At 38.6% G+C, this 13,575-nt stretch overlaps 1 protein-coding gene across 5 annotated transcripts in view; it reads right to left on the bottom strand.

Annotated features, from left to right (window-relative positions):
* Positions 1-13,575, bottom strand: part of LCLAT1 (lysocardiolipin acyltransferase 1) — a 263,073-nt gene that overhangs the window by 54,091 nt on the left and 195,407 nt on the right. For 4 of the 5 annotated variants that reach the window (XM_022574146.3, XM_089923300.1, XM_022574147.3 and 1 more), the window contains one exon: positions 12,391-12,453. The exons of the other annotated variant lie outside the window; for it this stretch is intronic. In XM_022574146.3, the coding sequence (XP_022429854.2) occupies positions 12,391-12,453 (63 nt within the window). The remainder of the gene's footprint in view (positions 1-12,390; positions 12,454-13,575) is intronic. 5 annotated transcript variants of the gene reach the window in all.

Genomic DNA, 13,575 nt, shown 5'->3' on the forward strand with positions numbered 1-13,575 from the left:
ACGGCATTGCAAACAAGGGCAAATGTTCCAGTTGAGCATGAGCACAATGTGTTCAGGAGGCACTGAGAATTCAAGTTTAGCAGGATGAAGACAAGGGGGGGGTACCAGTGTAGCGCAAGTTAGAGCTGGCACATAGCTGTACTCAGCACAACAGTGACTGGAATGAACGATGAAAACTTAGAGAAGAAAACTTCGGGGTCTACTGTAAGAATCAGGAAGAGAGTGGGCCTAAGAAAAAGACAAGGAATAGGAAACCAGACAAGAAGGAAGAAGGTCAGGAGAGCTTGCTGTACACCAGTAATAATATATTACAGGAAAGTACCTAAAAGAAAATAGATAAAAGATGGGAGGAATTCAGTACTAAGAAATGGGTGGGGCTTCCCTGGTGGCGCAGTGGTTGAGAGTCCGCCTGCCGATGCAGGGGACACGGGTTCGTGCCCCGGTCCGGGAAGATCCCACATGCCGCAGAGCGGCTGGGCCCGTGAGCCATGGCCGCTGAGCCTGCGCGTCCGGAGCCTGTGCTCCGCAACGGGAGGGGCCACAGCAGTGAGAGGCCCGCGTACCGCAAAAAAAAAAAAAAAAAAAAAGTTCCAAAAGGACTTCCATGTTTTCACCTTAAAGGACGCAACATAGTCTACTTCTTAATTCAATGCTAAACTCAAAGCTCAGGTGCTGCAATCTGTACCTGAACGGCTAATTAGTAATAATTATGATGTGTTTATGGAACACATAAGTGTGGCCCAGGTACTGAGCTAAATTCTTTACAGAGATTATGTCATTTGTTGCTGACAGTAATCCTAAAAGGCAGATATCCTCATTTTACAAATGTGATGAGGATAGTTTAGCAGGTTGATCATCACACTCTAGTTTGGAAAGTAACATTTTTTTCTTCTATAGTTGTAATACACACAATTTTAGTTATACAAACTGTTTTTACAATGCCCTAACCTGTGAAAGTAGCACCCTTTTATCTGCTGACTGACCAATGCAAAGCAAACTGCATATCAGCTACCCCAATTTACCTCTAAGTTAAAGGACTGAAAAGAAGAGAACATTTTAGAACATTAGACTTGTATCATCACAGCATGCTTTGATGTTACAAATCATACAGTGTATTTCATTAGTGATATCTGGAAAAGTAATGGCTGGCACGTTAATTAGCCTTAGTTAGGCACATCCTTGCTGGTTTATAGGTACTTACCGTTCCTTCTTGTTTTAGTATGATATTTGGCAACCTTGAACTTGTTTTATTTGTGTAAAAATACATTGACCTGGCCCTTTTGCATGCTCAAGTATCTGAGTTTTCTATGTATATTTAACATTCCCATGTTACTACCTGCTTCTAGATAATTAGTTCCCAAAACTCTGAGTTTCAAGCAGTGAAACATAAGATCTGTTTTAATGTCAAGTTTCCATTCCAAATTTGTAATTTGCCTATTATTTTCCCTCTGCTGTGTAGGAGCCATGCCTCATCACTCCCAGAATATATATTAGATCCACCATCACACTGAATGCTAATAAACAGATTTATTGCTTCTTGGTAGGGCAAATCAAATCTTATTCTAAGGCATTCTTCACTTCTTTTTAGAAATCAAGTGCCACCTATAAAACTGTTTCAGCTAACAGATAGCTAAGCAACTACCTTTTTTCCTATCTAAAAAGCAATCTCTCAAAAGCCCTAGTTAGAGTATTATAAGATCAGTGGTAGAAGCTTAAAGTGAATAGCCGACAAAAACTATTTTAAGTGATGTTTTAAGCCACATCTTCTTCACCCACAAATATTCTAGAATTACTAGGAGTTTGGATGAAGGCCCTTCCTAAGCAGAAGGATCCAGAATTCTTATAGACAAATCAGGTTCCAAGAATCTCCTCTGGATACTCTAGGAATAGAATGACTATATGAGTGAAATCAAATACACCAGAAGGGCAGAGCTGAAGGCGGATGTCCTTGAACTCTCACCATGAGGAAACATAATTATCATCCCTGTTTCAAAACAAACAATTCAATAAAATAAAATTGAAAATGCCATATAGAAGGCAGAAAAACTTAGACTGAATCACCTCTTGGATGCTGGGATTTATTACAAGGGATCCTTTTCAAATGCTGGACAAACAGCCAGAAAGCATCCTTGCCTGTTGCTAAATATTCGTCAAAGACAAAAAGCTTGTACAATCAATAGCAGACCCAAAGGGAACTACAAAACCAGTGGGTGGAAGTTCATCCCTTTATAGTAGGATACACTGATATGCTTTGAATAACAAAGATAAAATAGCTTTTATTTACAGTTTATCTATCTACGGGTATACAAATCTGTGGTTTGTTTTGTTGCTTTCATTTCTACAGTGTAATACCTAAACTTAATTCACTCTAATAATACTAGTGCTTAAAGAACAGACATCCAATTTCAATAGTTTTGTAATTTGGGAATTAGGTGAACAGGAGAAAAATATAATCTTATTCAGCTGTATGTCTTAATTTAAATCTTTAGTAGCTGGCAATACACTATCCCCTTTCTCTACTTTTTTCTCCTCAACATGGCACCCCTCACAGTGATTCTCCAGGCTTAGGATAAATACACATTCCAGTACCACCCCTTCCTCAATTCATCCAATTAAAAATAAATAAAAGCAAGGTCAGCATCCAGCTCTGTTGCAAAGAACTCTAACGTGATATCCTAGAAGACCTCTCGGTACTGTGTTGCATACACCAACTATAAACCCCAGAGAGATGACAACATTTTGTTCTCAGTAAAACTAAATGTGGAATTTGAAGACATAATGTTTTTTTAAGTGTTCTGAAGTTCACTGTCATGAAAGGGCTATGGCAGTAGGAAGTTCCAAGTGAACCTAACTAAGATTTAATATCTGATGAACTGGAAAGCAGGCCAATTTGCCAAACAACCAATTTGCAGAATTTACAAAATGTACTGTTTATCAAAATCTTGTTTAACTATCAAGTTTGTAGCAATTCAGATTGGAAAGGAAAAACATTTTAACAACTTTTGAAGACTTCTGCAGTTTTGATTGGCTTTCATTGGGTGTTTTATTAATTTGCTACAGCTGGACAAAATTGAGGGGGAAGGGGCAGAGACTGAAAGGTAAGGGGAAAGTCTGAAGCCTCAGAGTCCTGGAGCTCTGGCTCCCAACAGCTGTACCAGCAACTCCATATGACTTTGCATCCGCTTTCCTGCCCCCTCCCCACCTCTATGTGCATGAATGGTAGGGCAGAGTAAAGAGACCCTCTTAGGAGGATGTCTGGGGCCCAGACACAGGAGCACAAACTGGTAAAAAGGAGGGCAGAAGAGGAGGGCAAGGTGCTTTTCCCCAAGGACTGAGTCCCAGGGAAAGAGAAGATTCTGATTAAAAGTTCAAGGAACTCCTTCCTAGAGGGACTTCTGTCAGGATGAGAGAATACAGGGCTGCCTGGCCCTTGGGGAGTTGGCAACTTGGGGAGACATGTGGCCATGCCCAAGGCAGTAACACAGTGTCTCATGCCCATGGACTGCGGGGAGAACTTCTACCAGAAGGTCAGAGCCCATGAGACAGCAAGACTTGGAAATTCTTGGTGGACACTTGGACAGAGATGATGAGGTTCAGCAGCCATGCAGGAGGGGCTCCAAGATGGGACTTTTTGATATTAACCCAAACTCATCTGCATCTTTAGGCCAGGAAGACTTGGGGACATTTGGAATTATCTTTTAAACATTGTTCTTGAATTAAAAGCAAGTGGAGCAACTTGATTTAATTCAAATCAGGAGTCAAACTATTTGTCTAAAGGGAGAACTGTTCAAAAAAAAAAACTTTGCCATAAACAGCTGAGTTCTTCATACTACAGATATTGTTAGGAAAGGGAGGAGATTATAAACTTCAAGTTTTAACTCATACCATTTAGTTTCCATTTTCTCTTATATTATTTGTCATCCTACTCTCTGAAAAATTAAATTAGATAAGAAGCCTATTTTTATACATATAAAAACCTTATATTCTTACAAGAGGACATTTCAGGCTTCAGAACTTCAAAAGATAACTTAATGCATCAGAGTCTGTATCTTTGAATCTTAGAATTTTAAATTCAGTACAGCCAGTTTCTATTTAAAGTTTCCCTAATGGGTTTTCTGAGAAATTTTATAATAACAAATACAGTTACTAAAAATAATCTCTTTGAAATTACAGTAACCACATGAGAAAGATGTTGCATTCTGTAGTCTCAACGTTATTTTTTTTTAAAGCACTACCATGTTTAAATAACCACAAATTGCCAAGGAGTTTTATAAACAAAAAGAACTGAAGATTCTTGAAATCTCAGAAAATCATCAGAAAATTCTTAGAATTGAGGGAGATCTCAGAAGTCTTCTAGTTCTATCTAGTTTATCCTGGCCCCCAATTCTCCCTAAACTACCCTCAAGGCAGGGAATGTTTCTAGAAGAAGGAAATGTCCATCAGGGTCAAGTGTTGGTGAATGGGGCAAAAAGGGACAAGATCTGGGTTTTACGACACGGGAGACAGTTCCACTTCAGTGGGACACGGGGGTCGGAGACTGACTACAGAGCTCATGAAGCCATTAGGGGTGAGGCCATAGTGACAACGTCCCCAGCTCTTCTGAGAAGCTTGTATCTGAAGGGAAGAAAGAGGTAGAGGGAAAGCTGGACTAGGGGCAGGGATTGAAAAGTGTTGTGCAATTGTGCAGTATTTTCCTTTTTCTTTTTAAAGACTGAAAACGTCTGAGTGACATTAAATGCTGAAGACAGGAACCATTAGTAAGTTCAAGTTTAAAGCTATGGTAAAGAAAGGGGACAGAGTTTAAATTGAAGTTTCCTGAGGGGGCAGAAGGCTATGGGATATGTGGAGATGGAAAAAAATGAAATGAAATTTTAGACAGGAGGATGAGCTCTTTCATTACAACAGGAAGCAATGAGTATAGATTCAGCTAATCTGTAGGTCTGAGGGAAGAAAGAGAAGGGAGTTCTGGTTTGATGGTGTCTGATTTCTTTGCCAGAGAAATGGGGGCAGGAGGATGGGCGCTGGAGTGTTGAAGATGGGCAGGGGAGGCTTAAAATTGCTACTGCAGAGAACAGGAAAACTGGCCAGGAAAATACAGAAAAACAGCCAGCACTGAGGGTTCTTTGGAGATCCGCAACTATACTGGGTTGGAGAGTGTCCATCCCCACCGCCGCCCACCACCCCACAAATCCATGTCCACTGGAACCTCAGAATGTAATCTTATTTGGAAATAGGGTCTTTGCAAATGTAATTAGTTAAACTGTGATAAGGCTGTACTGAATTAGGCCGGGAGCTAAATCCAAAATGAGTGGATCCTTGTAAGAAGAAGACAGACCCAGGGAAGAAGGCCACATGAAGACAGAGGCAGAGATTGGAGTTATGTTGCCACAAGCCAAGGAATGCCAAGGATTGTTGGCAACCACTAGAAGCCAGAAGAGTCAAGAAAGGATTCTTCCCTAGAGACTTCAGAGGGAGCGTGCCTGCTGACACATTGATTTCAGGCTTCTAACTTCCAGACCGTAAGAGAATAAGTTTCTATTGTTTTAAGCCAACCCAGTTTGTGGTAATTTGTTACAGCAGCCCTAGAAAACTAATACAGCAACAAAGAATTTATTTTGGCAGTAGTCTGAACGCTTTGGGGGATTTTCTCCAGTGGAGCTCAAAGCCAGTGCAGGTAGAGCAAAGGCAGTCAGCTGGCGAGACCCAGGATTGCACCTCTACCAGGAGTGGGCACTAGGGCTAAGGTGCTGAGGATACTGGCAAGAATATGGTTTAAAGGATGGGCCACAGAGTATAACTGGGACTGGAGAAAAGAGTGCAGGGAGGTGAATGATTATGAATAGGGAAAAAGAATAAAGGCATTTAGGGAAGAGAGATCTTCACGAGAATAAAGAACAGCTACAGGGGGAATAACTTACCAACAGTTGTAATATGAGACTGTCATCAGAGAATGAGGTGTTTAAATTTAATGTTTAACAGGTAGAGCCAATCCAGAAGACAAAATTCAAAGTATGAAGCAGCATGGATAATGGGGAGATCAAGAAACTGAGCTAAATGTGTCATCATATACATGAAATTACCTACGAGGATGGCTTGACCAGGGATGGAGTGGAAGGCTAAGCCAGGTGCTAAGCCTCCTCTCTACACTGAAATGAAGGCTGAGGCAGAGAATGGAGAGATGGTTTGATTGATATCTGAGAGGAGTAAAAGTTGCTGTATTTAGACACAAAAGGCCCAAAAAAGAATCAAAAAAAATTTTTTGGAACTCCAAGGTACATTAAGTCAGAGGTGAATTAAGAACATCATAAGGTAGTAAGATGTGACAATGAATTGCTTTCACTTGAGAGGGCAACAGGAAAGTAGCCACCCCACAGATGACTGAGATAATTTCTCTTATTTAGCTCATATTTCTCTTACAGAGATTGTAACTTGGCTGTTACAAAGTCACTCTTATATCTAACACTTTACCTTTATTTATGTCATTTAAGGAAGCCTAGAGTTTTTAAAATACAGTGATGTTGGTTCCTTATCAGGACAGCGATTGGTTCTTCCTTTCCCATGGGCATCAAGAAACATTGTTCGAAAGAAAGATCACTGATACTTCATGATGTGCTTGAGAAGCAAAGGACCTCAATGAAGACGCAAGACCTTAATATCAGGCTCTAGAATAGCTCTGCCAGTTCTTATGGATTCTAATCATTACAGAGGTCTAGGAACCTTAAAGCAGAAAAAAGTCAGACTAATTGTCATCACTGAAAGATTTTTTTTTTCCTTAGGCTGCATCATCAGCTATGACCAATTTTAGACAATAATTAACTAGACAATTACAAGGAGAAATCCAGAGAACCTTCTAGAATACTGTCAGAGTGTAGCCATATGCCATCAATCTCTACACTATGCAAAGCAGTGATCTTCCTTAACCTTCTTTAAGACTGCGGCATCTGCACCTACAAAACATATGATATCTTGAATGGATTCATTAAAGTCACCAAGAAGCCCTCTTAAAAAAAATCCATTCTAGATATGAATCAGCTAACAAGTATAATTAACAACTGAAACAACAAAGCTGTTTTTGGTTATATGTATTGAGGGCTGGAAAAAAAGGGGAGCAAGAGCAGAGTAGGCAACAGGCTAACAGTGTAGAAAAGTGAGCTTCATGTACGCAACTGCAACACAAACTGGGGCATCTTTTTTTTAAACTGAAGTATAGTTGATTTACAGTGTTACATTAGTTTCAGGTGTACAATATAGTGATTTGATGTCTTTATAGACTTATTCCATTGAAAATTATTATAAAATTTTGGCTGTATTCCCTGTGTTGTACAACATATTCTTATATCTTATTTATTTTACACCTAAGTTACACCTCTTAATCACCTTCCCCATCTTTCCCTACCCCTACCACTAGTTACCCACAGATAACCACTAGTTCGTTCCCTGCATCTATGAGTCTGTTTGTATTTTGTTATATTCATTCGTTTTATTTTTTAGATTCCACATATAAGTGAAAACATACAGTATCTGTCTATCTTTGTCTGACTTATTTCACTGAGCATAATATCCTCCAGACCCACCCATGTTGTTGTAAATGGCAAAATTTCTTTCTTTTTAAATCGAAGTATAGTTGATTTACAATGTTGTGTTAATTTCTGCTGTAGAGCAAAGTGATTCAGTTATACATATATATGCATTCTTTATATATTCTTTTCCATTATGGTTTATCATAGGATATTGAATATAGTTTCCTGTGCTGTACAGTAGGACCTTGTTGTTTATCCATTCTATATATTGTATAATAGCTTACATCTGCTAACCCCAGCCTCCCACTCCATCCTTCCCCCAACTCCCTCCCCCTTGGCAACCACAAGTCTGTCCTCTATGTCCATGATTCTGTTTCTGTTTCATAGGTTCATTTGTGTCATGTTTTAGATTCCACATGTAAGTCATATCATATGGTATTCAGCTTTCTCTTTCTGACTTCACTTAGTATGATAATCTCTAGTTGCATCCACGTTGCTGCAAATGGCATTATTTCGTTCTTTCTGTGGCTGAGTAGTATTCCATTGTGTGTGTGAGAGAGAGAGAGTGTGTGTGTGTGTGTGTGCGCGCGCGCCACATCTTCTTTATCCATTCATCTGCTGATGGATACTTAGGTTGCTTCCATATCTGGCTAAAACTGAGTTGTCTTAATACATGTACAGTTAAATGGCTATATAAATTCAGGGAAGGGAGAGACTATTTCTAGCTGATAGAACCAGGAAGCTTCATGGACGAGATGGCCCAAACTAGTAGTGATCCTTTTTCTCTCATCTTCTTGCCCATTTCAAATATCTCTATGTAATATTTCAGCAGGGAAAAAAACAAAACTAAAACAAAGTTAAAATCCTGAGTGATTATCCAAAGAAAACACCAGATATGATATGTACACCAATACCTAGGAGCCTGAAAAATCCAATGAGTGGAAATTTAACATTATAGGCAGACACTGGCACAGAAATGATGGCAGTTTTCGGCAAGATTTCCTTTCCTCCTTCCTCTGCATTATATTCACTTCACTTGATAATACACTGGCCTACTCTGGACAATGTCCCCAGACAGACCTAGAATTTGAGGGTTTTATCTGTTCTGACCACTCTTCCCCAAGGTGAGAGTGTGACATTTTAGCAGTATCTTGCGAGATACTGTGCTGGGGTTGAGGTAGGAAAACCTGGATATAAATGGATGGACCAGTATCACTGAAATAAGGAAAAAATTCAAGTATGTACTCGCTGAGCCTTGGGTAGGGGCAATGGCAATCAGGTAGGGAATGCTGCTATTGCTGTGGTGATGCAGAAGACTACTTTTTACTGCACTTCAATGAAACAATGAAGCCTATGATCTTGGAGTTTATAAAAATGGAATTTGAATTGTGATTGCTATTTGTACTTCTATATCCATATGGCAAAAGAGGCAATTAGAAGCATCTGAGAAACTTCTGGTTTAGCTCCTCAAATGAATAATACCAAATAAAATTCTGTAATACAAATTAATTAGGATCTAAATACTGAGTTTTATTTTAACAATAAGCCACAACAATATCCTCCTAATTAATACACAATAAATGACTAGTTATATCTGTTAGCTAACTTAGCTATGTCTTAAATTTGTGTGGGCCAACACTTTAGATACCCACCCACAAAGGAGCTAATTAAAGTACAAAATAAAATGAACTGGTTCATAGGTCCATCCACCACTCTTATATAATTTGGTGGATTTACTTCATTCATTAATTTATTCATTCACTTTTACTGAACAACACAGGAGCACTGCCCTAGGCAGAGAGAGAAAGAGAAACAGAGACACTGACAAACTCATGATTCTTGCCCCAAAGGAACCTACAATCTAGGAAAGAAGATAAAATATATTTGCAAATTACACAATTCTTAAGAGTGGTTCAGCTGTTGCAGAAGACTGGAGGGGGATAGATAGCACTGCCAGCTGAAGAGGTCAAGAAATGATCTACCTGAGCTGGGCATAAGAGAACAGGTAGGTTTGAAGCAAGGCAGAAGATATAAGACGGTTGCAGAAGGTGAAGAGAAGGAGTGAGGTCAGTGCAGGGCAAAGTGAGTCTCCACTTTGGATGGAGCTTAAAGCTCCAGTGGGAAGTTAGATTGGGCCTGTAGCATGAGGTTGGAGAGCTCAGCAGTGCTTTTTATTGTTTTTATCAGCTTCCTTTTCTCATTTTCCACAGCAACTATTCCAAACTCTCATTATTCACCTCTCTCCCTTCCCCTCCCTACCATAATCATCACATTACCACCTAACCTCTGACCTGATAGAAGAGCCTTTCATCAGAGCACCCCTCACTTTCTCACCCGTTACTCCCCAAACCAAAATATATATTCAAGCTCAGCCTTGCTTCCTGCCTTAGAAAATGAGGAATCCCCTTAAGTTTGTTTCTGTTCCTAACCCCTCCTGATTTCTCAGAAAATTTGCTCCATCATTAATCCACTTCTCTTCCAGCTTTTCCTCTATTAAGTTTTCTCAGCCTTTAAAAACACTCAACTCCCCTAGTATCCTTGATGTGGCTTCCCCTTCTGTTGACTGCTCCAGCTCTCTCTTCTCCTTTATCAGCAAATTCCCTGTAGGAAGCATCTAAACTTGCTGTCTCCACTCACTCCCATCAATCTGCACTCCACTCGCATCTGGTTTCGGGCACCCCCATTCCTGTGAAACTACTCTAAGGTCAACAAATACATCCTAGTGTTGTACCCAGAGGATTCTTCTAAGGCTTTATATCCAAAGATTCTATTGGCACCTAGAATTTCAGATAAGTTGCTAATGTTTTAGAAAATGAATCCATCAAAGTCCACGAGTACTGAACCTTGCAAATTGGCCAACTACTGCTGAAAAAGACTGATTTAGATGAAATCAATATTTGTCAATACATATCAAGGGACTCCCTATCTGGGTTTTGAACGTTAAAAACACGGTTTAAGGCGCAGCTATTAAAGTTTGGGGTAGGTATTAGGGGATGGGGCTTAGATTTTATGGCTAACTCTGTAGATCACTAGGGGTGACAGGCACTAAGTAAATGGTCCCACACACAAAAAAACTGCAATATAAAATTATGGCCATTTACAGCCATACACAGAAAAGGCAAGATTTTTTTAAGTCAAAACCATTTGTAAAAACACAAATAAGATATTTCTCCAATGATTATTTCTTAGGAAACAGCTTTGTAATTAGGATGAATCATACTTTTTTCCTACTATATGCCATCATACAGTTCTGCAAATACCTCACTCATGGATCAAAAGAGATGTAAAAAAAGACATAAGATGCAATTATTTTTACTGAGTCTTCCTTTAAATTGAACATAATTAATACAGAAATCTCAAAATAAAAGACTATTTTGGGATGACTATGGTGATGGAAAGCCAACAGGTCTTATTTTATCTGAGAACAAGTAGTAAACTGCTTAGGAAGATAACCAACTCTCTTAGAATACTAAGAAGGGAACAATTTACTCACCAGTCCCAGAATATTTATAGTCCTAAATACTGCCTTCACAACTCCCACCATTCCTGACTCCTTTTATTTTTTACTTTGTTAGAAGTGAGACTTCACAACAACCAAGACTACCTCTCTAACTTTAGCTCTTACCACTTAAAAGGATGAACTTTGGGTTCCAGTCGGGGCAGTCTCCAACACTGGATCTCCAACCCCGACTGTACTCTCCCAGTATCTTTAGCAAATCAAATCCTGTTGCTCCTCAGGATCTAATTCAAGCCCTGGTTCCCTAAACTCTCCCCTTGCTCTGCCAGTTCACTTCCATCCTTCTCTTCTGCCTGGTATACGGTCTCCATGGTACTTGATCATACACTAACTTTCCAAATGTGAACACACGAAGATGTTCATCACAATTTTTTATTCTCATGCTGTCACCAGCATGCCTTAATCATATAGTATTAACTATAAAAATAGGCTTTACCTAAGATTCAGATTATTTGCATTTACAAAAAAAAAGGTATTTTCTTTAGAATATCTAAATACAAACACCTTTCATCATAATTTTAATGATAATGCATATAGGACAAACTTTATGACATGCTTCCCATTGCCCAAATTCTGTTCATCTGTCAAGTCTAAACAAAAGTCAGTATTTCCCATCAAATCCTTCCTAATTTCAGTTCTCACCAATATCCATCCCTAAAGTATTAAACTATAAGCCTTCATTATGACTGATTTAGTAACATAAGAGGCAGCTACAGTCTACTTGAATTATTAAGGAAACTAATATTGGAACCAACATATTAATGATATTTTTACTGATCAGAAAGGTTATTAATAATTTCGTTAACAAAGATTAATTCGTAAACTATTTGGAAACTTTGCTTGGATTACTATTATGAACGTATTGTGGTTGTTAAAATTCTGTTCTGGATGAAAGCAACTAAGTCCCCTGACCCAGAAAAGAATGTTCAAAGTAATTTCCATGTACTCACACCAACAGTGTGAAGTGCCTCTCCTGACTGGAAGCATATCAGGGCCAAGTGGCAGATCTTTTATAATAACAACTAACGGCAGTCTGCAAAAATAGGAATAGTTTGTTGTCCAGCTTTGAGGAGTGCTAGTTAACCGAACTCAGTCAGATCTCCTACCCAAGAGCAGTGATAACCGTGCCCAGAAAAGACATTGACTAATACTTCCTTTTCTGCTATAAACTAGCTCATCACCATTGTAAATCACCAAGAGCTTAGTGCAATGAGTAAAATCTAGGAAGACTCCTTATGCCTTGACTTCTAAGAAGGTCACTGCTAAGGTTTATGTTTGACTGAAGCAGTTTTTCTTCGCTTGGATAAAAGTACGCCTTCCCCTCAAGCCCTATGCACACACATACTTTAATACCTGGCTTTGACTCCGTGAGCCATGTTTTTCTTATTTTATCTTCTGCTAAAGGCCATTTCAAATCTATGAGGAAATGGGAAAGATGTAAATCATAAATAAACTATGAATACAGGATTTTAAAACTTTTGTACAGCAGTCTCAAAAGTTTTGTCAAAATTTCCACATGGAACCCCAAACTATTTTCAGACTACATTTATACAATGCAAGATTAAGCCAAAGAATGCAGAGTTTGGGGAGGTAATATCTATCAAAGCAAACAGTTGTTAACCTACAGATAAGACAACTCTCAACACAAATTTCTCACATTTAACATCTAAAAATTATGTAGCACCCTCACAGTATCAAAGTCTTGTTGTTTAAGTCTACAAATAACCACACACTGTAGATTCTTTTAAAGTGTGTTCTATATAATAAATAACAGGGAATTACAGACAGCTGTTTACTTAACAGTACTCAAGTATTTGTGAGGAGTATCTTAGTCACCACAAACAGGCATGTAACGTGAGCAACAGAGAACAACAAAGACAAGAAGAGCTCAAACAGTTCAAAGATTTATGATGGCAACTTTTATTCATGTGAAGTATTAGAATGAAGACAATCCAACACATTGTAGATTCCTGTTTTTTACATTCAAATGAGACTATGCCTGGAAAAGGCACTCGATAAAACAAAGATTAAGAAATAAATGTACGTTAGTGGTTATATTTAATTTCTCTTTCAATTATTATTCCTTATGAAAAAGATGACTAAGTCACAATGAAAATTATTATGTATTAAGTTACTAATTATCACAAAATAAACACACTAAAATAGGCACGTTGTATGCACATGCATGCTCTGACAAGTCAGTATTCTTACAAGAAGGAGAATACCTGCAATTTGCTCCATGTGGTCAAATGCAGTACTTAGGTGCAGAGAGAATGAAAGCTATTGAGAACACATGCGCTTTCCTCTCCTACATAACTTTGTTATGAGAAAGCAGGTGAATTAGAAAGTTACTAACACACTTTCAACACCTTACATTTCATGTAGCATAGAAAGGCCAACTTAGGATAACTGCCCAGGACTTGTTCTGCTCAGTCCAGATTCTATGACAAAGTACATTTGGGCGCTCTTAGAAATCAAATGATAAATACAGGGATGCTTATATTATAAAATATATAATAGTAAATGTAAATATAATTA

Source organism: Delphinapterus leucas, chromosome 13, assembly GCF_059928025.1.
Source record: "Delphinapterus leucas isolate spDelLeu-1000000601 "Yukka" chromosome 13, BTC_Dleu_Yukka2, whole genome shotgun sequence".
Classification (NCBI taxonomy): Eukaryota; Metazoa; Chordata; class Mammalia; order Artiodactyla; family Monodontidae; genus Delphinapterus; species Delphinapterus leucas.